This window comes from Galeopterus variegatus, unplaced genomic scaffold (genome assembly GCF_000696425.1).
Source record: "Galeopterus variegatus unplaced genomic scaffold, G_variegatus-3.0.2 Scaffold4612, whole genome shotgun sequence".
Taxonomy (NCBI): domain Eukaryota; kingdom Metazoa; phylum Chordata; class Mammalia; order Dermoptera; family Cynocephalidae; genus Galeopterus; species Galeopterus variegatus.
The window spans coordinates 306,716-330,104 of NW_007730723.1; the positions used below are offsets into that span (position 1 = coordinate 306,716).

General features: G+C 63.3%; 1 protein-coding gene across 1 annotated transcript; it reads left to right on the forward strand.

Annotated features, from left to right (window-relative positions):
• Positions 1–585: 585 nt before the first annotated feature.
• On the forward strand, positions 586–22,973 carry SLC22A18 (solute carrier family 22, member 18). The gene is made up of 11 exons (XM_008587975.1): positions 586–597; positions 1,034–1,200; positions 5,292–5,389; positions 6,107–6,270; positions 6,832–6,971; positions 15,047–15,179; positions 15,643–15,750; positions 16,853–16,953; positions 19,931–20,032; positions 20,295–20,415; positions 22,739–22,973. The coding sequence occupies exons 2-11, from the start codon at positions 1,057–1,059 to the stop codon at positions 22,924–22,926; spliced, it is 1,299 nt and encodes a 432-aa protein (XP_008586197.1). The 5' UTR covers positions 586–597; positions 1,034–1,056; the 3' UTR covers positions 22,927–22,973.
• The last annotated feature ends 416 nt before the right edge of the window (positions 22,974–23,389 follow it).

The following is a 23,389-nucleotide window of genomic DNA, read 5'->3' on the forward strand; positions in this document are numbered from 1 at the left end:
CGGACCGCGCTTTCGGCGACCGCGGGGCCGAGGGCGGGGGCCGAGCCTCAGACGGAGGGTCCCGGTCCCTGGCCACCCCGAAAGGGCAAGGCCGAAGCTCACCCTGGGAGGGCGAGTGTGCCAGGTCACCGCGGGAGGGCGGGGCCGGAACTCAACCAGGAAGGCGATGGTGCCAGGTCACACCGAAAAGGCGGGCTGGAGCTCACCCTAGAACGGAAGGTGTTCCAGGTCACCCCAGGAGGGCTCACACTGGGACCGTGTCCAAGTTCACCCCTGCCCTTCATTCCTGAACCCCCGCGCGGAGTCCGGCCTCTGCCCAGGGAGGTGCCCCGACGTGCTTGCTGGGGCTGCGGGCTCCCCCAGCCTCCCCGCACCTCCGGATGGGAGGGGGCGGCAGTGCACAGCTCCCAGCACTCTGCACGATCACCCCGCCCTGCCCCGCCCCAAAGGCCTCAGTGCAGCTGCAAAACCTGGTTCCTGCCTGTTGTAGGTGGGGTGGCGAGAGGCCTAGCTGCCCTCCCTGGGGCAGCAGGAAGACTGAGCTGCACACACCGCTCCAGAAGCCCCTCGTGCTCTGGCTGGAGGTCCCAGAGAAAAGTAGGCCTTCCCTTGACAGCGGCCTGTGTTGGGGGAGGGTGCACAGGGACACAAGTCAGCTCAGTGCCCACAGGAGGCACTGACCTGAGCTGCAGTCAGTAGCCACTCCGTGTCTGTTTCACTCCAAAAACGTGACCTGGTGCCTCCCTGTGTGAGGCACCTGGGGCACTGTGCCTGGTGCACTGTGTGTGGGGTGTCCCAGTCTCCCCTCCCATGGAGGCTGTGTGCCCAAGACCAGGAGCTGTCAGATGTGGAGGGGGAGGGCCACCTGACACATTCTCTGAGGTCGAGGTGGCTGGAATGCCCACAGGCCAGCTCCTCCAAGCGAGGTCAGGCCGGGTGTGCCTGCCTCCAGCCTGGTGACTCAGCACCTGTGCCCAGATCAACAGGACTTTTGCCCTCTGCTCCACCAGCCTACTGTTTGGATCTCTCCCAGTCTCCCTGCAGCGCCTGCCCAGGATGCATGGTATCAGAGCCCCCGAGAGCCAGGGCCACTTCCCCAGCAGGACGGCCACGCTGAGCCGGCCCTGGCTTCTTCTGCTTACCTACGTGCTGGCTGCCCTGGAGCTCACCTGCCTCTTCATGCAGTTTTCCACTGTGCCCGTGAGTAACACCCCACCCCCAGGCAGCCTGCACCAGCAACCTGCCCTCACTCTTCCTCCTTTCTATCTGGGCGGTAGCAGGGGACAGGGGAGGGACTCAATGCTGCCAGGGCCCCTCCCAGTTGGGGCCCACACCACTCTTGAGCCGAGCAAGTTAAGGGACCGAGGGACTCTGCCTCTGATCCCCCCATCAGCACATCCCGGGCTCTGGCTGCACCGACGGCCCTGGGGGGAAGCTGCAAGGAGCCCCCCAGCCCCTGCTGCCGCCAGCCTCCAGTACAGCATCCCTGCACCTGGCCACCCCAGCTGGTCCTCTGCCTCCCACCTGGGGCCTTTACCCTGTGGACCCCCTGCCTCTACACCTGCTCAGCTCATGTCCTGGCTGCACTCAAGCCTCTGCTCAGGTCACTCTCTTGGGGAGGCCTTCCCTACATCTGCCTGGCACCTTAGTGTCACTTCACCTTTGTCCCCTCCTGCTCCTCAGCTTCTTGCCCAGCTTGCCACACGCAGCACCCTATTCCATGTGTATTTGGTCATCTTCTCCCCCACCAGAACATGAGGGCAGGGGCTTGATCTGGCAGCTTCTCTGGCCAAGTGGCCTGGCTCACGACAGTCTTTGTTGGCCACCCAGTGACCCCCATTCCTCACCCTACCCCCCATTTCTTCACCTTTTCACTCTTGTTTCTTCATTCAATGAACGTCTGTGGGAGCAGCTCGTAGGGTCTCACCCTCTGGGGCAACAATCCAGGACAGTCTGGAAGAACCCAGAGCCCCGGAGGTTCTGTTCTCTCTGCTCTGTGTGGGGCCGTGGCATCGGCTGCTGGCCACTTTTAAAAGTTCTCCTGGAGACCCTCGTGAGCAGCCAGGGCCCAGGCTTGCTGAGGTGATCTGCTGATGTTGGCTCCAGGCAGGGTAGGGGCCACGGCAGGGCTGGTGCCCACTCCGAGTGAGTTCCCTGACGTGGTCAGTAGGCTGGGCCCACAGTGGCCCTAACTGAGGCCAGTCCCCCACTCGCATTATCCCCAGGATCTGAGGCTCAAGACACTTGGGAACAAAGTTACCCATCACCCAGAAGCGCAGGCAGGGGCAGGGCCAACATGGAGCCTTTCATGTTTGCTCCTGGGAAGCCCAGCTTGGGCTCAGACACTGCCCCCTCCTCTCGGCCCTCACAGCCTGCGTGAAAGTGGGCATTGGCCTTAGTCACCATTCCGGGCATGGCAGGGGCTCCCAGCCAAACGGTGAGCCCCAGGACCTCCTCCCCACCAGGCCTCCCAAGCCAGCGCACTCCCACCAAATGGGCTAGGGTCAAGTCCTGTGTTTCCTTCATCCTAAAATGGCTATTAACTGTCCCTCCCTGATAGGGTTGGCTTGGGAGGCCTGAGTGGACAGTTAAAGCCCTCAGAACCATGGACCACAGGGCAGGGTGCGGATGCACCTGCCGCCCCAGCATTTATCCAACAAAGCCGTGCTGAGCGCCTGGGGCAGACCCTGTTCTCAGAACCTGGAGCAGAGCAGAGTGCAAAACAGACTAAACATGGCCCTTGGAGCTGGCAGGCGAGTGTGCATGGTGTGAGGGCGACAGCCACCCTCAGGAAACATAACACACGGTTAGATGTGCAGTGGGAAAAGCAGCGGTAGGGAGGGAGGGGACCGAGCACCTGAGGATGGGCAGGGTTTGGGGTCAGGAAACCTCACGGAGAGGGTGACACTGGAGCAAAGGCTTGAAGGGAGCGGGAGAGGTACAGCCAGTGCAAAGGCCATGGGGTCGCAGGAGACCAGCGCAGCTGGAGGGGAGGGACTGGAGCAGAGAAGGGCTGAGGTCACAGAGGGGCCATGACCCCGGTGCGCACAGATCCAATGGGAGCAGCTGTGGAGGAGGCGAGAAGTGGCTGCAATCGGCGCTGTTGCCGATGGATGGATGGGATGTAAGTGTGAGAGAAAGAGGGGACAGAGGTGACTCTGAGGATTTGAAAGGACGGAGGCATCAGCAATGGGGAAGAGGCAGCTTCAGGAGGAGCCGGTTGGTCTTTGGGGGAAGACGGAGCCCGGTTCTGAATGTGCCGAGTTCAAGATGATTTCAGACGCTGAGTGGCGAGCCGCAGGGGGCGGATGCATGGCAGTTCAGGACAGAGGTCCTGGGGCTGCATCTCTCCAGGACGCCACAGCTTGGAGGTGCTTATCGGGGTGGGTTTCCCTGGAGTGAAGGGAAGCTTGGAGGTCGGGGTGAGCAGGAGGAACCAGCAGGTGACCCAAGACAGTCCAGAGCAGACAAGGGTCAGGGAAGAGGCGGGGGAGCCACGGAGGCAGGTGCCACTCAAGTGGGAGTGTGCCAGAGCCGACTGCTGGAGGCCAGCGGTGACCTCGGGGAAGGTAGGAGGAGCACATGCTTCGGTGGGTGGCCGTGGCGAGAGGAGGAGAAGAGGTGGAATCCGAGGAGGCAGCGGGCTCTGCACAGGTGGCTGGAGGGAGGGGTCAGCAGAAGGCGAGAAGTAACAGGACAAGGGCAGGCACAAGTGGGAGCCCTCCCCCAGGAGGGGACCGTGGAGAGAGGGGGCAGGGAGAAGCTTTGGAGGAGAGGCTGGGATGTGATGCAGGCAGTGAGGGTGACTCAGGTAGGTGAGACAGGTGGGCAGGCGGACAGGTGTGGGGATGGGACGTTCAGTATCATCACAGCAGCAGGGGTGGGGATGGAAGGAGGAGGCAGGGACACGTGGGATATGGTGGGATCTCGGACTCGCTAGGAGAATTCAGGATGATCATCTGGTGAAGTTCACAGACAGAGAGGATCTGGGGGGACGGGGGCGTGGTCCTGGCTCCCCCAGCCCAAAGGGAGTTGGATGAAGCTGAAGCCAGAAGGAGGCAGGAGAGTCTGCGGGGTGGGATGGAGATTAGGGGATTACTGGTGGCCCTCGGGACTTCATCTTCACTGGGGAGGGGCAGTGCAGACCAGCCAGGTGAGTGGGAGAGAGGGGAGTGGGATCTCAGGTGAGCTTAGGGAGTGGCCCGGGGGAAGGTGCGGAGGCAGTGCCGTAGTGTCTGTCTGAGGCAGCTGCCATAACAAAGTGCCACATGCTGGGGCTGGGAGCCACCGGAGTGCACTGTCTCACAGCTCTGGAGGCACAAGTCCAAGGTCAAGGGGTGGCAGGGCCATGCTCGCGCTGACCCCCCCCCCCCCCCCCCCGGGGGGGAGGATCCTCCCTGCCTCCTCCAGCTCCTGGTAGCCCGGGCATTCCTTGGCTTGTGGCCACATCGCTCCAGTCTCTGCCTCCAATGTCACGTGTTTTTTCCCATGTCTTCCTTCTTCAATTGTTTGTGTACAAAATTCCGCTTCTAATAAGGACACCAGTCGCATGGGATCAGAGCCTGCTCTAACGTCCTCACTTTACCTTGATTATCTCCATAAAGACACTATTTCCGAATACAGTCACATTCCAAGGTACCGGGGCTCAGGACTCCAACGGGCTCAGGACTCCAACGTATGAATTTGGAGAGACACAATCCAGTCCAGAATAAGTGGGAGAGTCAAGAACTCAGAGGCCCGCATGAGGGACAGAGCAGCTCCGGGGCTACTGAAGTCACAGAGGAATCGGGCAGGACGAGGTGGGGGCCTGAGGTCCTCAGGACTCCTCAGGTTCTCTGGAATAGTCACAGCCCTGTTCCCCCGTGACGGGCATCCTCACAAGGTGGGCTGAGGGGCTGGGGGCCTCTCGCGGCAGACAGTGACCTGCTGGGCAATGGACCATCTTCTGGAAGTCGTTAAGGTGCTTGGGACAATCTCTTACTGGCCAGGAAAATGCCTCAGTCTTCCCCATGAAGCTTTAAGTGAATGAAGACGCAGTGGTGGGGGTCAGCGCTTCTGTGTGCCCATGGGGGTGCACCCACAGAGGGGAAGGGGGCCACAGCTGCCTGTACAGCACTGCCACCCCGAGAGGACACGGTGGCTCCCACCTAAGAGAGGAGGAGGACAGTCCCCCGGGGAAGCAGAGCCTGGGCCCCCTGTTCCCTCCCACCCTCTGCCCATCTGGGGTCCCTGGATTCCAGGCCCTCGGGTCCTTCCCAGACCCTTCCCATGAGCACCCTTCTGTGTTTCAGTATCTGTCCCGGAGACTGGGCCTGGATTCGGTCGCCTTTGGCTACCTGCAAACGACCTTCGGCGTGCTTCAGCTGCTGGGCGGGCCCGTGTTTGGCAGGTACGGTGGGGAGGGAAGTGTGAGGGGGCCTCGCCCCACAGGGACCCGGGACCCCCCTCGGAGGCCATGGGCTGTGTCCTGCCGGGTTCCTTGCCCTCGCACTGGGCCCCACGAGGGTGGTGGCACTCCCATTGCAGACAGGCAAATCAAGGAGAGCGTTGGCCCCTTGTGGACCTCTCGGGGGTCCCAGCCCATGATTTCCACTAATTCTGGTTTGTGGTCAGAGAGGCTTTAATTGGTGAAAATCTCACGGCTGTAAATGCCTAGTCCCACTGAGCTGGAGTCCCCCGTCAACTTGTATTAAAATGGCAATTCTGGGGACCGGGACCCGCGGGGACTCAGGCAGGAGCTCCAGGGACTGTGTGGGGTCCCCGCTGGGCTGGGACATGCCGGCACACGTCCTCCGCCACCCTCACCACGGACAGAGCGGCACCGGGTGGCGGGGCAGGGGTCAGATCTCCGGAGTAACCTTTCGGCAGAAGAGAAAGCGTTGCGCACGCCGAGAACGGCGGGGCCTGGAACGCTGACGGGGACACAGGCTGAGCCATCGGACTCGGCCCGGGAAACGCTTTCTGTGACACACACATCCTTCCTTGTCCCGTCGTACGGACCGTCCCCCGGGTCACACACCCCCCAGCTCCCCGCAGCTGCGCCTGCGCGCTCCCCGGGGAAACTGAGGTCCGCACCAGCCTCCCTGACCCGGCCCCCGGCCCCCAGGTTCGCGGACCAGCGCGGGGCGCGCGCGGCGCTCACGCTGTCCTTCCTGGCGGCCTCGACGCTCTACCTGCTGCTGGCGGCGTCCTGCAGCCCGGCCCTGCCCGGCGTCCCGCTGCTCTTCGCCTCGCGCCTGCCCGCCGCGCTCATGCACACGCTGCCGTGGTGTCAATCTTTCAGACTCTCCTGGTTTTCGATGACCTTGGCTGTGTTGAGGAATTAACACTGGTCAGGGGTGTTGTAGAATGTCCCTCAGTTTGCCTTTGTCTGGTGTGTTCTCGTAATTAGTTGGGGGTGGCATGTTTTCGGGAGGAAGGCCACAGAGGTGACATGCTGTTGTCATCCCCCACATCAAGAGCAGAACCGTCAGCGACTCGTCCCTGTCAATGTGACACTGATCCCAGCCGAGGTCGAGTGGTCAGACGTCTCCCTTTCTCCGCGGCACTCTTTGGAAGGAAGTTAGTCTGTGCAGCCCACGCTAAGGGATGGGGAGCACACGGCCCTCCTCAAAGGCATGGGAGCTTCTGCAGGATGCTCTTCTGCTCCGTTTTTGGCTCAGTCACTGTGGACTCATGGGTGTTTCTTCTGTTGCTGGCAGTGTCCCCGGTTCCAGCCCCATGCACTAGGGGTTCCTGTGTCCCTGGACGCACCTTCCTCTGGGTTCTGGGCCCCCCAATTTCCGGCACCACAGGGAGCTTCCAGCTCCAGGGGTGTGATTCCCACCCTAGCCCCTGAGGACCCGCGCGGCCGGGCCCTGGGGGCGGAGTCCCGGGGTGCCAGGACGGGGCCGACACCTGCGGCCCTGCTGTGGGCCAGGGGCGCCCTGCGATGCGGACGCTGCGGGCGGCAGGACCCCGAGCTCCGCGGGGTGCCCACAGCGGACCGTCTGGGGAGCGGAGCCTGGAGGCCCTTCTGGATGCCCCGTGGTCCCCTCACTCCTGCCTGCGCTCAGCTCCGTTTTCGGGACTGGGATTGGGGACAATCCTTTTCCAGCTGCCCCTGGAGACCCCAGGGAGGGGAGCGGTGGCCGGCGGCTCTTTGACTGGGGCTTGTACTGGGGGCTCCAGGGGAGGGAGGATTGGAGGACGGTGGGTCTGGGACTTCCTGCTGTCAGACTCTCCGTGGCTCAGTTTCCTCACCTCTGAGACGTGAATCCTGATCGCAGCTCGCATGCTCGTGGGGAGCTTAGGTGAACTGCTGCATGCAACGTGAAAGCCTCTGCCCCCAGCCCCCAGCTTTGCACACTCCCGTCTTCCCAGATCCCGTCCTGCAGGATTCAGATCCTGCTCAGTACGGAGAGCCCCACACGTGGTCTCTAGGGTTGACCCATTCCAGGTCTCCTGCACCGTCCCCCTGCAGTGGTGTAGACGGAGTCGTGCACCCCCCATTTGGCCCCACCCCCGTTCCTGACCCGAAACTCCCAGCGTCCACTGGCATCAGCTTTCGTCATAAGAGGGACTTGCCCAGCCCTTTCAATCAGGCCCTGCCTGCTCCCTGACCAGAGGCTCCGTGCCAGCTGGGGGCCCACCCACCCTCCACAGGCCTGTGTGAGCCACCCTGAGGCTCCATTCCGTTGGAGGTGCCACTTGGTGTGGGACGGGCAACTCTGTGGACACCAGTCTCTCCAATCTTTGATGACCCAATGCTAGTCCCTGGGCTTTACTACCCAGGTACTGCAGCGCAGCCTCCCCAAGTGGCCCTAGACAAGCCCCAACAGTGGCGGAGGCAGCTGGGGCAAGGCTGAGCCCCGGCGATCTGGGCAAGGCTGAGCCCTGGCGATCTGGGCAAGGGGAGTCCTCACAACATTTCTGTCACATGTCGCTGCTGATGGCTGTGAGCAGAGGAGCGGAGGCCGGGAGGTTGGCGGGGGGCAGTTCGTTTACTCCCTGATGTTTATCTGGCGTCTAATAAGTGCCCCTGAGATTCTAGCTTCTGGGATGCAGTGACGAGACAGGCCACGTCCCTTGGATGCAGTGCGTACGACACATACTCACTCCTGTAATGTCAGGTTGAACTACATCGTGTAAAAAGTAAGGCTCAGGGAAGCAGGATCAGGGACTAGACAGACAGGGCCTCTCTGAGGAGGTGACATTTGAACAGAGACCTGAAGCAGGTGACCGGGAAGCAAAGAAATGGCACATGCACAGGCCCTGCAGCCCGGGGCCGTCGTCAGCAGGGCCGTGTGCTGAGCGTGGGGTGAGCAGCAGCTCAGGGAGGGCCATGGGGCGGCTACTGCAGGGAGAGCAGGGTGGCCATGGGGGCGAGGGCAGAGGGCAGATTCTGGCTTGGCTTTGCCAACAGGTGGGATGCCAAGGCCCCTGGCTCTGGGCGGGCCCTGGGGGAGCCCAGCAGCCTTGTGCTGAGGTCTGAGCAGGCTGGGTGCCATCGAGGGTGCTGTGGAGAAGGGAAGGACAACCTGGAGAGAGCGCATCCTGCCAGCCGAGGGCGTGTGGTTCACAGAGGGCAGGGACCCCTCGCGCCTGTGCTTTCAAGTAAGCCGAGGCTGGCAGTGACCAAGGACGTGTAGCAGGGAGGTCATCTCCGGATCTGGGCAGGGCTGCAGAAGCCTGGTTCAAGAGACAGCAGGGAGAGCAGAGGGGAAGTTAGCGAGGGCTGTGATGGCAGCAGAGGCAGGTGCAGGTGGGCTCTGTTCAAGGTGGAAGAGCCCATGGGAAGGACCCCAGGGAGAGGGCAGGGCTGGCTGACGGGTGTGAGTGGCACATTGCTGGAGGGTGCTCCTGGATGGGGACATCAGAGCGCCTGTGGAGGGGCAGCCCAGGTAGGCAGCAGGGGCAGCTCACGCTCAGGGCCAGGTGGGTGGAGGGGACGGATGAGGAGCCAGCGTGTGGGGGGCCGTGCCACTGAGGGCCCTTGTCTCCCCAGGGTGGCTAGAGTGAGGACGGGCATGAAGAGGGCACAGGGAGGACGGTTGGGCACTAGCAGGTGGCCATGCTGCATGCAGGGCCCTCACGGGTGGGTTCACCGCTGGTCCAGCCCTGTTTCTTTACCTCGCCAGGTTTTCTCACCTGTGACATGGGTCCCTCAGCCCTCACTGGCTCACGGGGATGCTGAGGGGTGGCAGGCACACAGGAGCAAGCTCAGCCTGCAGCCTCCCTGCTGGCCTCCCCCACCTGCCTTTGTCTCCTTCCCACCAGCCTCCAAGATGGCTTTCACCCCTGCCCACACCTTCTAGAACATTCCATGAGCTTCCCTGCCTCCTTTCATCCCAAGATCTGAGGTGCTTTATAACTGTGACATTTATATACAGTAAGGCCAACCTGGATGTTTCCTCTGATGAGTGGGGAAACTGAGGCCCAGGAAAGGGTGTAATTCCCCCATAGAGTTCCCAGTCCCCATCCATGGCCCAGGGCTGGGAGCTGTGCAGAGTTGGGGTGGGAGACTTTCTCAGGGTCTTCACATCACACCCAAGACACGGGGGTAGTGGAAGGGCCCTTGTGGCTAGAGCTGACCCTGCAGGCCTCTAGCTGGCGCCCAGAATGCTGTGAGGGGCGTGGGAGGGTGACCTTGTGGCTCTGCATTTGTGCCACCCAGACGGGGCAGGAGGAGGCACACTCGGTTGCACCCCAAGCCGTGCCGTCTGCAGCGTCCACACAGCCGCAGGTGTGCTCGCCCAGGGCGCTGGGGCCTGAGTACTGGTCGTGTTTATGGTCCCGACCCCCATCCCCTCATGGAGAACACGGGAGGCAGGCTCCAGGACCCAGTGCCCCTGTCCGCTGTGAGGCCCAGCCATGCCCCACCCCTAGCCGCCCAGGCAGCAGTGGAGGAGGTGGACTTGGCATCCGCTGCCAGCCACAGAGACAGGCACTGGGGTAACTGGTTTGGGTCCAGCTTCTGGAGCTCAGGGTTGGGAGGTCCAGCTGTCTGCAGAGGCCCCGGGCCCTGAGTCACTCAGCACACACCAACGGAGCCAGACAAAGACCCCTGCCCCATGGGGTTTCCCTTCCCCGGGTGCACAGACAGCTGCCCCTAGGCAATACGCACGAGATGGGCTGCACCTTCCAGCTGTGCAGAGGCCCCACGGCCAGGACGTCCTGGCTTCTCCCAGGAAAAGGAAGGGGCCAGGGTGTCTGGAACCGAGTGAGGCAGAAAGGGTCGGAGGGGGCTGGGCAGCAAGGGGGCTCTGACTTTGCCCCAGGTGTCCCACCACTAGGTGCTGAGCAGAGGGCTGGTGGCTCCATGGTGACCTCTGTAATGTGTCCCCGCTGTGAGGACAGAGAACTCGGGGCAGGTGCAGGTGTGGGGTCTGGTGGGTGGCAAGGCTGCAGCAGGGCATGGGAGGGGGTGGTGAGGAGGCCAGGCCTAGGGAGGGTCAGCTCGGCGCTCAGGGAGGCTCAGACCTGAGATCCATTCTGAAGGTGGAGCCAGTGGGATTTGTTGAAGACGGACACGGGGCACGAAGGACGCAGCGAGTGGGGGAGCACCCCAAAGTCTTTGGCCTGAGCGGCTGGAGGGATAGAGACGCCACCACTGAGATGGGGGCCTCTGCAGGGCGAGCGGTTTGCAGGGGTGGAGGGGACCAGGAGTTAGTGCTTGACGCGTTGAGTCTGAGTTGCCCGCAGACCAAGTTCAGTGCTGAGGGGCACCTTGACGTGGGCCTGGGGTCAGGGAAGAGGCCCAGGCTGTGTGTGAATAAATCCCAGCTATCAACCTGGCTGCGTGAAGTGGGGATCAGCAAATCCAGGTGCTGCCTGTGTCTGTGAGTAAAGTTTTATTGGCACACAGCCTTACCTGTTCACTTACCTGTAGTCTGTAGTCTGGGGCAGCCTTCGTGCTATGGCCACAGACTGTGTGTGGGGCTAGGACTGCTTAGACCCAAGGAGGACGGTGCTGATGAGGGGGCGTTTCACCTCCAAGGGAGAGGGATTTCCCTTATCCCCACGGTTGGGGCTGGAGGAGACCCACCGTCCCCTCTGGGATGCAGTCAGTCCCAGGCTCTCAGCCCCCGGGTGGGCTCTGTCCCCCTGGAGGCGGCTGGGATTTGAACTGACTCCAACCAGGCCTAGGGAGAATTTGAGAGTGAGACTGGGAGAGCATCCGGTCACAGGCCCTGGCGCACAGGCAGCTGCCTCCTGGGCTGAGAGTGGGCAGTGAGCTGCCCCCGTGGAGTCCTGGGTGACTCGGCACACCTCAGCTGCACACCTCAGCTGCGCACCTTATCTGGTCCCTGAGGCCTCGGAATGTGGGCCTCGGATGTCACCTGGGGCCCCTCAGTCTGGGCGAGGGAACGGGGAGCCTCACCCTGCTCACAGAAGGTTTCCACCCCCGTGCCAGGCAGCTTCCCCTGCAAGTTAATGAGCAGACATGGGGGCTGCCTGCAGGGCTCTGGGACAGGAGTGACCCACAGGGCCAGCCAAGTGGCCTGCCTCCCACCCCGCTGCTCACCGAGGCTAGGCCTCGCACCCACCTCTGGGAAGAGCAGACGGCACTGGGGTGTTCTGAGAGCTGGGACGCACAGGCACAGGGCACCTGTGGCTGAGGGTGACATGGCTGAGGGGGACCATCTCGAGAAGTCACTGTGGCATGAGAGATTGGGTCAGATGGTGTCCCAGGCGGAGGGATCAGCCCAAGCAAAGGCCCCGGGGCAGGAAGGAGGTTGTGGTTTGGTTGGAGGCCTGTGTAGTCAGGAAGTGGGGCGACCACGTGCTGCGGGACACAGGGGGCTGGGAAGGGTAAGGCCACAGAGAGCTTTAGGCCCTTTTTCTAGGGCTCTGGAAGCCAGAGGGAAGCTGAGTCAGGAGCAGCCCCACAAAATTTCTATTTTCAGACACGGTTCTAGCCACCGCATCCCGGGATGTGGAATGTGATGGCAGGGTGACTTCTCCCGAGCCCCGGGCTGGACGTCCAGTGACTCTCGGGATCTGTGGGAGCGCCGGCCGCCTGGCGGTCATGAAGCCCAGCCCCCTCCCCTCCCCATTGTGAGCCAGGTGTCACTGGAAGCTGGCTCCCAGATGACCCCAGCCTGTCCCCCAGGTGGACAGGAGAAGGGTGCACAGCCTCGGAGCCCCACCTGTTGGTTAGCTCCTGGTGGCAGAGTGACCTCAGCCATGTACCATCACCTCTTGGAGCCTCATAGCAAGTAGGGAGGGCAGCCAGCGTGGTGAGGAATTGTCACCTTAGAGCCAGGCAGGAGACAGGGTCGGGTGGAGGAGACAAAGGTGTTGAGTCCTGGCAGCTGACTGGGCCACCACCTTCCAGATAAGTCAGCAAACCCAGGCCCTGGAGGTCAGGGTGAAAGGTCGCATTTGTGTCTGCTGTGACCACCTGCCCATGCTGTGGGCTGCCGCTTCCAAAGGTCTCTCTGGGCAGCGGGCGGGGCAGGATGCAGGTGGCAGTGGGGGCGGGGAGGGGGCTGGACTCCAGGACAGCCAGGCGGCCAGCACTCCCACAGATCCAGGGGGTGTCCAGAGGGAGGACATGCCGGGACCCCAGCCCTCGTGTGCTTGTGAGGAAGTGAGGCCACCCAGTGAGGTAGCCGCGACAGAGTGACAGAGGGTCAGGTCCCCCAAGTCCTGCCCAGGGCCCTCTCAATGGCTCGACGCGTCTGTCCGTCCAGCCTCCCGTCTATTCATTCAACCAAAAGGAAGTGGGGGTGGAGGTAAAGATAAACTGAACTGTCCCTGCGCTCACAGTCCGGGCTCAGTTTGTACAAAGTGTTGAATGAGACATGGGCTGGAGCTCCATGCGGGGTGGGGCTGCAGCTGGGCAGGTCCCGAGGAGGAGGCACCAGTAAGAGGGGCCCCTGGGGAGCCACCTAAGCTGTGCATCAGGGCGCAGAGCTGAGGGGGCTCCCAGTTGAGCAGCCCCGCGGGCGGAGGCCCAGCTCAGGCTGCCCTGGCCAATTTCCTGTGCATTCCAGCTTCCTTTCTGGTGTTTTGTTCTGGGGATCGGAGACAGTTCTGAGTGCGGAGGACACCTCAGGCCTCCCCAGGCAGCTGGCTGATGGGGCCCTGGGGGATTGGGGGCCCTTTGAGTCTCTCCCAGGCCCTCCAGGCCCCCAGCCCCAGGCTCTGCTGTTCCCCAGGGCAGCGCTGGCCTTTGGCTCCCAGCTGAGCAGCCCCGCGGGCGGAGGCCCAGCTCAGGCTGCCCTGGCCAATTTCCTGTGCATTCCAGCTTCCTTTCTGGTGTTTTGTTCTGGGGATCGGAGACAGTTCTGAGTGCGGAGGACACCTCAGGCCTCCCCAGGCAGCTGGCTGATGGGGCCCTGGGGGATTGGGGGCCCTTTGAGTCTCTCCCAGGCCCTCCAGGCCCCCAGCCCCAGGCTCTGCTGTTCCCCAGGGCAGCGCTGGCCTTTGGTCACCCCTCAAGGGATGGGCAAGATCAGGGGAGAAGGGGCCTGGTCCACTGCCACCCACCCTTGCTTGTCACCAGTGTCCCAAAATAGCCACCTAAGTGGGCGCCTCTGCCCTGTGTTTCCAGGGCATCTGGCAAAAAGAAGGCTGGTTTTGTCCCTTCCCAGCCAGGCCTTTGGCACTGACGTGTGGCCTCTGTGCCAGAGTCCAGGAGAAAGGGCCCTTCTCTCTGGGGCTGGCCACTGGGGGCAGGGTGTTCCCACATCACACATCAGCCAGAGGAGGGGGCTGCAGAACCTGCACCCAGACTTGTCCCTCCACTGGGCCCAGCAGAGGCCTCACTTGGGGCCAGCATGCTCAGACCCTCCCTGCCTGCCAGTCAGTGGAAGGGTCCACTCGTGGAGCCCTGGCAGCCAGAAAGCCCGAATACTCAGCCTCCTGGGAGGTGGGAGAGGGGGGCGGAGCTGCCCAGGTGGGCAGGGAAGGGAGGGCCAGCAGTCCAGGCAGATGGGGCGAGTGCCAGCCCTGCGGCCGTGACATGTTTGAGCCCGGGCGGTCCCAGCCTGAGAAATGAGGGAGCCAAAGCCAGGCCTGCCTGTTGTCCTGACCCCAGTGACTTCCCTGTGTCCCTCCCTGCTTGGGACTTCCTGCCAGAGCTCTGACGAGGACATATGTGTGCACGGCTGTGGAGGGCCAGGGCAAGGCCTTTCCTCGAGCTCCCTGGAGGGCAGGGACAGCTCGTGGCTGGCCTCGGTGCAGGTGCAGGACCCTGACCCCTACCGTGTCTTGCCCCAACCAGGACAGATTGGGGGCTCTGGCAGGGTCAGGGCAGGACCTCGGCTGTCTGTGTGAGTGGCTCACACATTTATTCTGTCATCTTATGGCCACTGGGGTTTCGCCTCAGGCTCCAACCCAGGCTCGCTGTCCTCAGGGGCTGAATACTGGCTGTCCGAAGAGCACGTGCTCAGACCAGGGTCCCAGAGGATAGGGTGCTGGCCGGGGATGGGGGGGCAGCTTACCAAGAAGGGCCCTTGCAGGATGTCTAGGAGTTTGCTCGAGTGCTGAGGGGAAGGGTGGTCCAGCTGTGCACAGGCCCGGAGGCCAGCCCCCCAGTGCCTGTGTCCCCAGGTGGCAAGGCCTGCCTGCTCCTTCTGGAGGGCCGCACTGGAGTGTCCATGTGGTGACGCGTGGTGGGAACCACGTCCTCAGAAGTGAAAGCTGAGGGGGAGCCAGTCGCGGGTGGGTGGGCGGGAAGGCAGCTGGAAGGTCGCATCTGGGGCCTCTCAGAGCTCCGGGTTCCCCAGCCAAAACCCTCCCAGGCCCAGCAGGCACCTCCTCCTCTAGAAAATGGGGAGGGGGTTCCTGCAGGTAGGGGAGGCGGTTTCCGAGGGCCCACTAAGTGCTGGCCTGTCTTCACCTGTGACAGGGAGGTGGTATGACCCCCCATTACACAGTGGGGATCCCCAGGTCTCTGAAACCTCCTCCCCGGAGACATGCACACACACATAGTCCTTTGGGGCCTTCCCTGCACCTCAGCAGACTGGGAGATGACCGTCCCCTGCGAGGATGATTGAGGCCTTAGTATGACTGAAAGGACAGGGGGCATGCTGCGGGGGTACCCCGTGCCACTGAGACTGTTGCCTTCAGGATCCAGTACCCGGCCATCGTGGCTCTCATGGCCAACCTCCTGGGAGCCGTCCTCAGCTTCACCTGCATCCCTGCCAGCACCAAAGAGGCCAGCACCAGTGCCCAGGCTGCCCCGCCAGGTAAGCCCCGCCAGGGGTGGCCCCGGACGCTCGGTCGCTGTGAGGCGGAGCTCCCGTCAGCTGGCACCTGAGCAGGCCAGGCCTGCTGGAGTGCCCCGCTAGCATTGTCCTCCTCGGCCTCGTCGTGAGTGTCCCAGGGCCTCCAGCGCTCCTTGCCCAGGTCCGGGCCAGTCACCTGGGAGCATAGGTGCTGTGTCTCCTGAGCACCTCCAGGAATTCCAGGGCCTGTGGGAAATTGGTGGGCATGTGACGAGCTGCCCAGTGCTCACCCGGGGGCCAGGAGTGTTGTCAGGGGCTGTCCCACGGGCGGACAACAAACCCAGAGCTGGGTGCAAGGGGGCCTCTCCCCCGGCCAGTGGGTCTGGGGTGCAGCGATGCCCGCAGCCATGGCAGCCAGGCGAGGCCGGGTAGGGCGCTGGGGCCGGGGCCCCTAGCGGTCTAACTGGGCTCTCTGGTGCCCCAGGCGGGCCCAAGGCCAGCGTGTTTGACCTGCAGGCCATCAGCCGCCTGCTGCTGCTGCCAGAAGTCCTGCCGGTGTTCCTTGTCAAGGTCATCTCCAGCTTCCCCTCGGGTGAGTTCGAGCTGCCCACTCCACGGGCATCCGGAGCCCGGGGTGGCTGAGGGTTCCAGGCCCCAGGGACAGAGTCTGTGGTCAGTGCCGGGCCCCTCTCATGCCCTGCGTCCTGGGCTCCAAGGCTGCCCTCTGTTCAAGCCTCGTCTATGCCACGTCTCGTCACATCCTTCTCGGAGAGGGGGCAGCCATGGTTCATGCAGATGTGGTCCCACAGGCGAGGAGGGAGGAGACAGAAACAGTGTCCTCCAGGGCCGGCCAGTCAGCTCAGTTGGTTAGAACGCAGCCTGATGACTCCAAGGTCTTGGGTTCAGATCCCTGTACCGGCCAGCCACCCCACCCCACCCAAAAAAGTCTTCCTGCTTCCCTCCCGACCCTCCCAATCAGCACATCAGGGCCCTTGTGGAAGCAAGAAAGGGGTCCCTGTGTCACGGGGAGAGGGCCTGGCTTGTAGATCCATGCACACCTCACGTTCAGTCTGCTGTGCCCCTGGGGTCTCCGAGTCCTCTGGGGACAGTCTGGGAGGCAGACAGTAAGTGTGAAACAGGCATCTAGAGACATTCATCCCAGCCACCTGGTGAAGGGCACCCGAGGGCATCACTGACCATGGTCCAGCCCAAACGTGGCTTTGCCCAGTAGCAATCCCCATCACTCAGAAACCCAGTCCGGGGTCCTCTAGCCAGGCTGCAAAGGAGCAGGACAGAACAGATCAGTGAGACCTCGTCCCTCCCCTCAGCAGAAAGTTCCACCACTTGTGCAGAACCTGCCAAGCCTGCGGCCGGGCAGAGGGGCTGCCGAGCCCAGGCCTGGCCAGGCCCCACCCCCTGGCCCACCCACCCACCTGGGCCAGCTCTTCTGGTTGCAGTAACTGAAACTGAGCCACCACATTTCATAAAAGGGGTCTTGGGGGGGGGGCCTTGGGTCAAATCCTCCCACGTGGTCAGCCCAGCCTCTCCTGGCACCTTCTGGCTCACAGTCTACAGCTTAGCGACCCCAAGGGGAGGCAGAATCCCAGAGAAGGGTCTCCCTGGTCACGTAGGTGAGATGGGGGTGGGCGCGGCCACGTGGGGTGGAGCCCGCGCCCTGACGCCCCGCCCTGCAGGACTCTTCATGGTCATGTTCTCCATCATCTCCATGGAGTTCTTCCGGCTGGAGGCCGCCCAGGCCGGCTACCTCATGTCCTTCCTCGGGATCCTGCAGATGGTGAGCGGTGCCGGCTGCTGGGGGCAGGGGCAGGGTCTCCTGCGGGCTCGCAGCGTGGCTGACTCGGTTTCTTAGGGGCACGCGTGCCTCCTCGGCTCCACTTTCTCTGGTCACCTGCACAGGTGGCTTGGGCCCCCGTGCCCCCTGACCACTCCTCCTACTCTTCCCTCCCAGCAGGCAGCTCTGCCGCCCCTGCCCAAGGCCCAGGCCCCCACACAGGGGTCTGCACTCAGGCCCTGCATGGCCCCAGGCCTCAGTGTCACGGCCTCTGTCCACCCAGGGGCCTGGGGTCCCATCCGAGCAGGGAGTCTGCAGCGCACCCGGGGCGGCTCATGTGCGCTGGTCGGGAGGTCCCCTGCTGCAGTTTGACGTGGGGGTGTCCCGCCTGCCAGCTCCCCGGGCCCACCAGCTCCCTGCCCAGGGCCAGCCCTGTCCAAGCCCAGCCGTCCTCTACCCCAGCTCCTTCTGGGCATCTGGACTAGATCCTGAGGTGGCAGGGACAGATGGCGACGTGCCTCCGCCACCCAGGACATCTGCCTGACAGCTGGAGCACAGGAGGGGCTATTCTTGGGACCCGCTGGGCAGTGGGGGAAGGGGCTTTCGACCTCGCCGGAAGTGTGTGGCATTCCTGGTACCTCTGAGCCATCTGCTCCCTGTGCCTCCAAGCCCAGGACTGGACCCTGATGCTAAAATAGCCACTCCTGGGAGAGGCCAGCACCATACCATGGGCAGGGAGGGCCTCTGCTCTGTGGGCCGGGTGGGCCCCCGTGCTGGGGAAGAGGTAAACGGCAGCACTGATGATCGTCCAAGTTGGGGCCATGGGAGCCTATTCTAAACAGGCTGCTCCTGCCGCCTGGGGGCGCACGCTCAGCCCAGCCCAGACCTGCAGACCCTCAAGACCCTCAGGGACAGACACTGCAGCCCCCGGCCTGTGCTGGGGGAGGGATTGGGCCTGCCCTGCTGCAGTGGGGTCCTTCCTGGGGTGGTGACCGACACCGTGGGGGGAACTGAGCCTCGGGGAGCAGCAGGGATAGGGGAAGGAACCCGGGCAAGGCCTGGGGACCCCAACACAGGGGAGGAGGGCAGGGGAGGATGGGCCCCCAAGGAGTGGGTGAACCAGAACCCTTGGCCCCAAGCCCAGCCAGGGCTGGGGCCTGAGCTGCATCTGGGACCTCTGTGGGTGGAGGGCAGGGGTTGGGGCCTGGGTTTGTGTCTGCTAAGCACCTCCCCACCCACAGTCAGGGTGGGGGTGGTCACTGAGGGTCCCCAAGAGGCAACCCCCAACCTGGTCCCCACAGCTGGTTCTACAGCAAACCATATCCTGCCTCACCCTGAGGTGCACCCAGCTGCAGCCTGATTCCCAAGGGGGCCACAGCGTCCCTGCCCAGCTCCCAGTGGAGGGGGGGTTATTGGAGTGAGGGCTGGGGGGCGTGGCAGCCCAGATGGTCCTAACCTGTGGGACGCAGGTCATCGCCTCAGTGGGCTTGCAGAACTCTGTCCTTGAAGACCCTCCTGCGGGAGCCCCCGTGGTGGCCCAGCCACTGTGCCCTCACCTACGCTGCCCCTGGGCACTAGTCATTGAGAGAGCATGCGGGAGGGGGCCAACACGGAGCTGCTGGGGTTACTGAGTGCCTGCCACCCCAGGCGTGGTCACCGCAGTGATGGCGAGTTTCCATTCCACTGGAGGAGACACACCCCCAACCAACACACCTGCGAAATGCCAGGGGTCACACGCCCAGCAGAAGAGATTAAAAGGACTTTAGCATACGGAAGGCGCTATATTAGGTGGGGCAGTGGGAGGGGCTCCATTGACTTGGAGGTGAGGAAACCAAGGGGACACTGTGGCAGGGGTGTGGGGAGCTGCAAGTACAAACAAAGGCCCTGAGGTGGGGACATTTTGGGGGACTGCGGAGCTGAGCCAGGCAGGGGACAGGACCAGACTTGGAAGACACTTATGGGGGAGGGTGGTCTCCAGGGCCACGAAGGACCAGATTTACTCAGAGTGGGGTGGGGGCTGCAGGAGGAGTCTGAGCAGAGGCAGGACCCCTCTGGCCCTGGCTGCTGTGTAGCGGAGGGGATGAGGGGACGGGGAAGCCTTAGGTGGCCTCGGACCATTCGGGAGAGGTGGAGGGACAGAGGCAAGTGAGCGGCTGTCCACTTCGTTAGCTCCAGGCTCGTGTGACAGTCTGTAAGGCGCATCTACTCTTTTTTTAAGGAAATGGGAAAATTGAAACGCAATACTGACACGTTAAGATCTTGGTCTCGGTGTTTGTGTGAAGTGCCGAGGTCTGGATTTAAACCTTTTGTGGTATTGTGATTTCCTCAAGTGTGTTGTGCTGAGTGAGGTTTGTCAAATAGATCTTCCTTTAAAAAGAAAAAAAAAAATCTGAGATAAAGCCACCGTGAAAGTAGGGTTTTTAAAAGGACGTTTATGGTTCTGGTTGGAAACCAGGCAGGAAGTGGGGACAGTGGTTGTTGGGTCTGTTCTGCAGGGCTGCACCTGCCCGAGGACAGGGGCTCCAGCCCAGCAGGCTGACCCCAGCCGCCCTCCAGCTCATGCCCCAGGCCAGTGGCGGGCTCTCAGCTCTCGGCTCTCCCCTCCCTGGGGTGTTTGGGCCCCTGAGCACTTCCTGCCTGGTGGAGGAGGTGAGATGCCAGATAGGGAGCCTCGCCCGTGGCCTGGGAGCGGCCTGTGGGCTGGGCCTGTCCCACTGAGTCATGTCCCTGGTGTCCCTGTTATGGCTCTTCTGCCCTCGTGTTGAGGAAACCCCATCTCCCCAGGGACATTGGAGCCTGAGTACCATGGGGCCTAGACTTCTGCCCTGGATGTGGTTGCTACTGGGGGTTGGGGATACCCCCAAGGGCTGCAGATGACAAGGGTCCTTCTCTGCGGAGCATCTGGAGGTGGCCTGGGAGTGGGAGGGCTGGCCGCAGTCCAGACCCCCTCCCCCACGTCCACACCCTCGCCCTTGCCTAGGTCACCCAGGGCCTCGTCATCGGATGGCTCAGCAGCCGCTTCCCGGAGGAAGTGCTGGTCCGGGCCAGCGTGCTGGTCTTCATCGTGGTAGGACTGGCCATGGTGAGAACGCCCCCCTTGGGCTGCTCCCCTGAACCCCTGCACGTGGGCATAGCTGCTCAGGCCTGCCTGGAGCCCAGTTTGTGCATGAGCCCCTGGGCCTGCCTCAGGCCGTGTCACATTGGGCCCCAGCCCCTCCACCCCCACCCAGAGCCACCTCCGTCGGGCGAACGGCCAGGGTGGAAGGGAACGGGCAGGACCTCAGGGATGGGCCCCGCGTGAACCGCACAGCCCCCGCTCAGCTCAGCCACTCCCACCCCGCCAGGCGCTGATGTCCAACGTGTTCCACTTCTGCCTCCTGGTGCCCGGCCTGGTCTTCAGCATGGGCACCCTCAACGTGGTCACCGACAGCATGCTGACCAAGGCCGTCGCAGCCTCAGACACCGGTGAGGGGCAGGCCCTCCTCCCTGGGAAGCGGGTGTCTGAGTGGGGGGTGGGCAGCCCAAGGGCCCAGGTGAGAATCCTGCCCACCACCCAGCCCAGCACCAGCCCCCGCTGACCAGTCCGGGGTCAGGCCGGGAGGATGGCAGGAGAGCTTCCCGGAGGTGGCGTCTGGCTCAGCTCTGGCAGCAGGCCAGGCAGTGGCCGGCTGAGCAAAGGCGCAGATTTCAAAGGTGCCGGCAGAGGCCAGTTAGGAAGACAGCCCAGGGAGCCAGAGAAACAGGAGAGGGGCAGACGAGGGGAACACACGAGGGCCTTGCCTGCCAGCCTGGGAGGCTGAGGGGGGCTTCTGTCCCCTCCCCCAACCCACATAAGTGCTCAGGTGCTTCCTAAACGAATGAGTGAGTGAATGAATGAACGCAGCTAGGAAGCTCCCAGGCCACCCTAGGAGACACAGAGCCCCACAAGACATAGACCCCCGCAGCTCCCATTCTGGACCCAACTTTCTTTCTTGAGGCCTAGGAGAGTCCCCCCATCCAGATTGGGGGTCCTTTGGTCCTGACGGTGCTGAGTTCCTGCCCCCTGCCCTGCCCAGGCACAGTGCAGGTGCACGCTGTGAGCTCGGTGGGCTCCTACGGGCTGGCTGAGCCAAAGCACTCCCAGCAGCAGGGCCAGGAGGCTCAGGGTCTGGCTGACCCTCCATCCACCTGCCTGCCTGGGAGAAGCAGACCAAAGGCTAGAGGCCTGGAAGGGGCAGACCTGTTCTCAGGGCTTCCCTGGGGCCTCCGAGGCCTCCCAGGACTATGTCTCCATGGTGCTAGGACAGCAGGTCCCTGCATGAGCTGGGCCAGGCTGGGCCAGAAGCCTTCCTGGAGGAGGTGGGCTGGCACTTTGGAGATGCCAGGAGAGGGAGCAGAAGAGTAAGGCCTGGCGAGATGACGGCAGTAGGAGGAGGCCCAGGCCACCAGGGCCACGTCATGCCTGAGGCACCACCCTCAGCTTGGAAGGAGCCAGGACCTGGTTCCCAGCACCAGCCTGGGAATCCGGCCCGCAGAGGGGGCGGTAATTGCTCCCTGGTGTCTGCAGGGCGTGTGGGCAGTGGGAGAGGCTGCTCTCAAATCCCCACCTCCACCGGGCCCTGAGCCTGGGTGGGGCCTCACCAGGCCTCTTCCGGCTGAGCAGGCCCTGGATCTCCGATACCCAGAGGCCTGGGCTCTGAAGCTAGGGACCTAGGGCGTGTGGGCAGTGGGAGAGGCTGCTCTCAAATCCCCACCTCCACCGGGCCCTGAGCCTAGGTGGGGCCTCACCAGGCCTCTTCCGGCTGAGCAGGCCCTGGATCTCCGATACCTAGAGGCCTGGGCTCTGAAGCTAGGGACCCTCTGGGTAGTTGGGACCAGAGCTCGCCACCCTCAGGAGCTGGGAATCGGGCAGAGGGTGTCTCCCACCTTGAGTCCTGGGGGGCTTTCACTTATGAAATGTGAATACCCCCCCCACATTGTCCGAGTGGTAACAACAACCACACATGTGCATGTGTACTCTGGGGACAGCTGACTGGAGGGCCGTGGAGATCTGGGCTGTTGGGTAAAAGTGCTGAGGCTCAGGAGGGGGCAGCCAGGTGAGCCTGGGAAGCGGGGTCACTCTCATCGCTGGGGCTGCAGGAGGCAGGTGGGAGGCCCTACCTGCTCTCCCAGAAGCCCCTCCCCAGCCCCATGGGGGCATTTCAGGGAGTCCATAGGAGGGCTGTGGGGGATGGGTGTCTGGAGAAAGAGCTGATGGCCAGGGGGGATATGGGGGTGTCACTAGGGGTGTTGTGCCCACCGTGAGCCCTGGCCCCAGAAGCCCATGGTGGCTCACAGGACCCTGGCCAGGTCCCCCCTTCCCCCATCACCAGCCCTGAGTGGCGGGCACAGACCTGGGAAAGAGCTGAGAGCCAGCTCCCCAATGGATCTCCTGAGCGGGAGGTTCCTGGCCCCAGGCGCAGGTGCCATCTCCCTGGCAGGCCTGGGAGGGTGGGGCTGCTGTCTGTGACCTGCGGCCCCTTCCCAGGCTCCTCCTGCGCTTGGGAACTTTCTGGAGTAGGGAGAAGGTTCAGCCCCAGATCCAGGAAGCACCCTGTGCTGCCCCTGCGTGGCTGGGTGGTCCTCAGGGAGCAGACCCTGCATTTCACTCCAAAGGTCTGGGCGGGGATGGGGGGTCTGGAAGTTAGGGGAAGGCAGGTGGAGAGACCCAGTGGGTGTTTGGGGGACTACCTCACACCGGGCTGTGTCCAGGAAGCGGGTGGCCTGCAGAGGGACCTGCCCGGGGCTGAGTCCCGTCTCCACCCCGCAGGGACCATGCTGGGCCTCTGTGCCTCTGTGCAGCCGCTGACCCGCACCTTCGGGCCCACCCTGGGCGGCCTCCTGTACCGCAGCTTCGGCGTCCCCGTCTTCGGCCATGTGCAGGCTGCCGTCAACATCCTTGTCCTGCTGCTGCTGTGGAGAAAGCCTATTCCCCGGAGGAAGGACAAAAGCTGGTGACCATTGCCCCCGGACATGGATTGGCAATAAACTCTTTCAGGACCTTTTCCGCCGCGATTTCTGCCGGCTCCCACCTCGGGGTCTGCCTGCGTCGGGGCGAGGGATGGAGCTGCAGAGGCTGAGGGCTTCTTGGAGGAGGGGGCCTGCTGCTGGTTCCCAGGGCTCCAGAGAGGACAGAATCACCCAAGGTTGACCCCGGTCATGTGTCCAGCCTCCAAGTCCCCCTGCTGCCACCCAGACAGCTCTGCTCACACCCCGGGAGAGGGGGAGCTCTCTGCCCAGCCACTGCCCACCCCCAGCCTGCAGTGGTGGCCGAGAAGATCAGGGAAGCACGGCTTGGGAGGACTAAGGTAACGGCCCTCACTGTGTGGGGGAGTCCAGCGGAGAAGCCCCAACCCCCTCTGGCCCCAGAACTGCACCAGGGATGCTGGCCCAGCCACCCGAAGGGGGGCTCCCTGGGGTC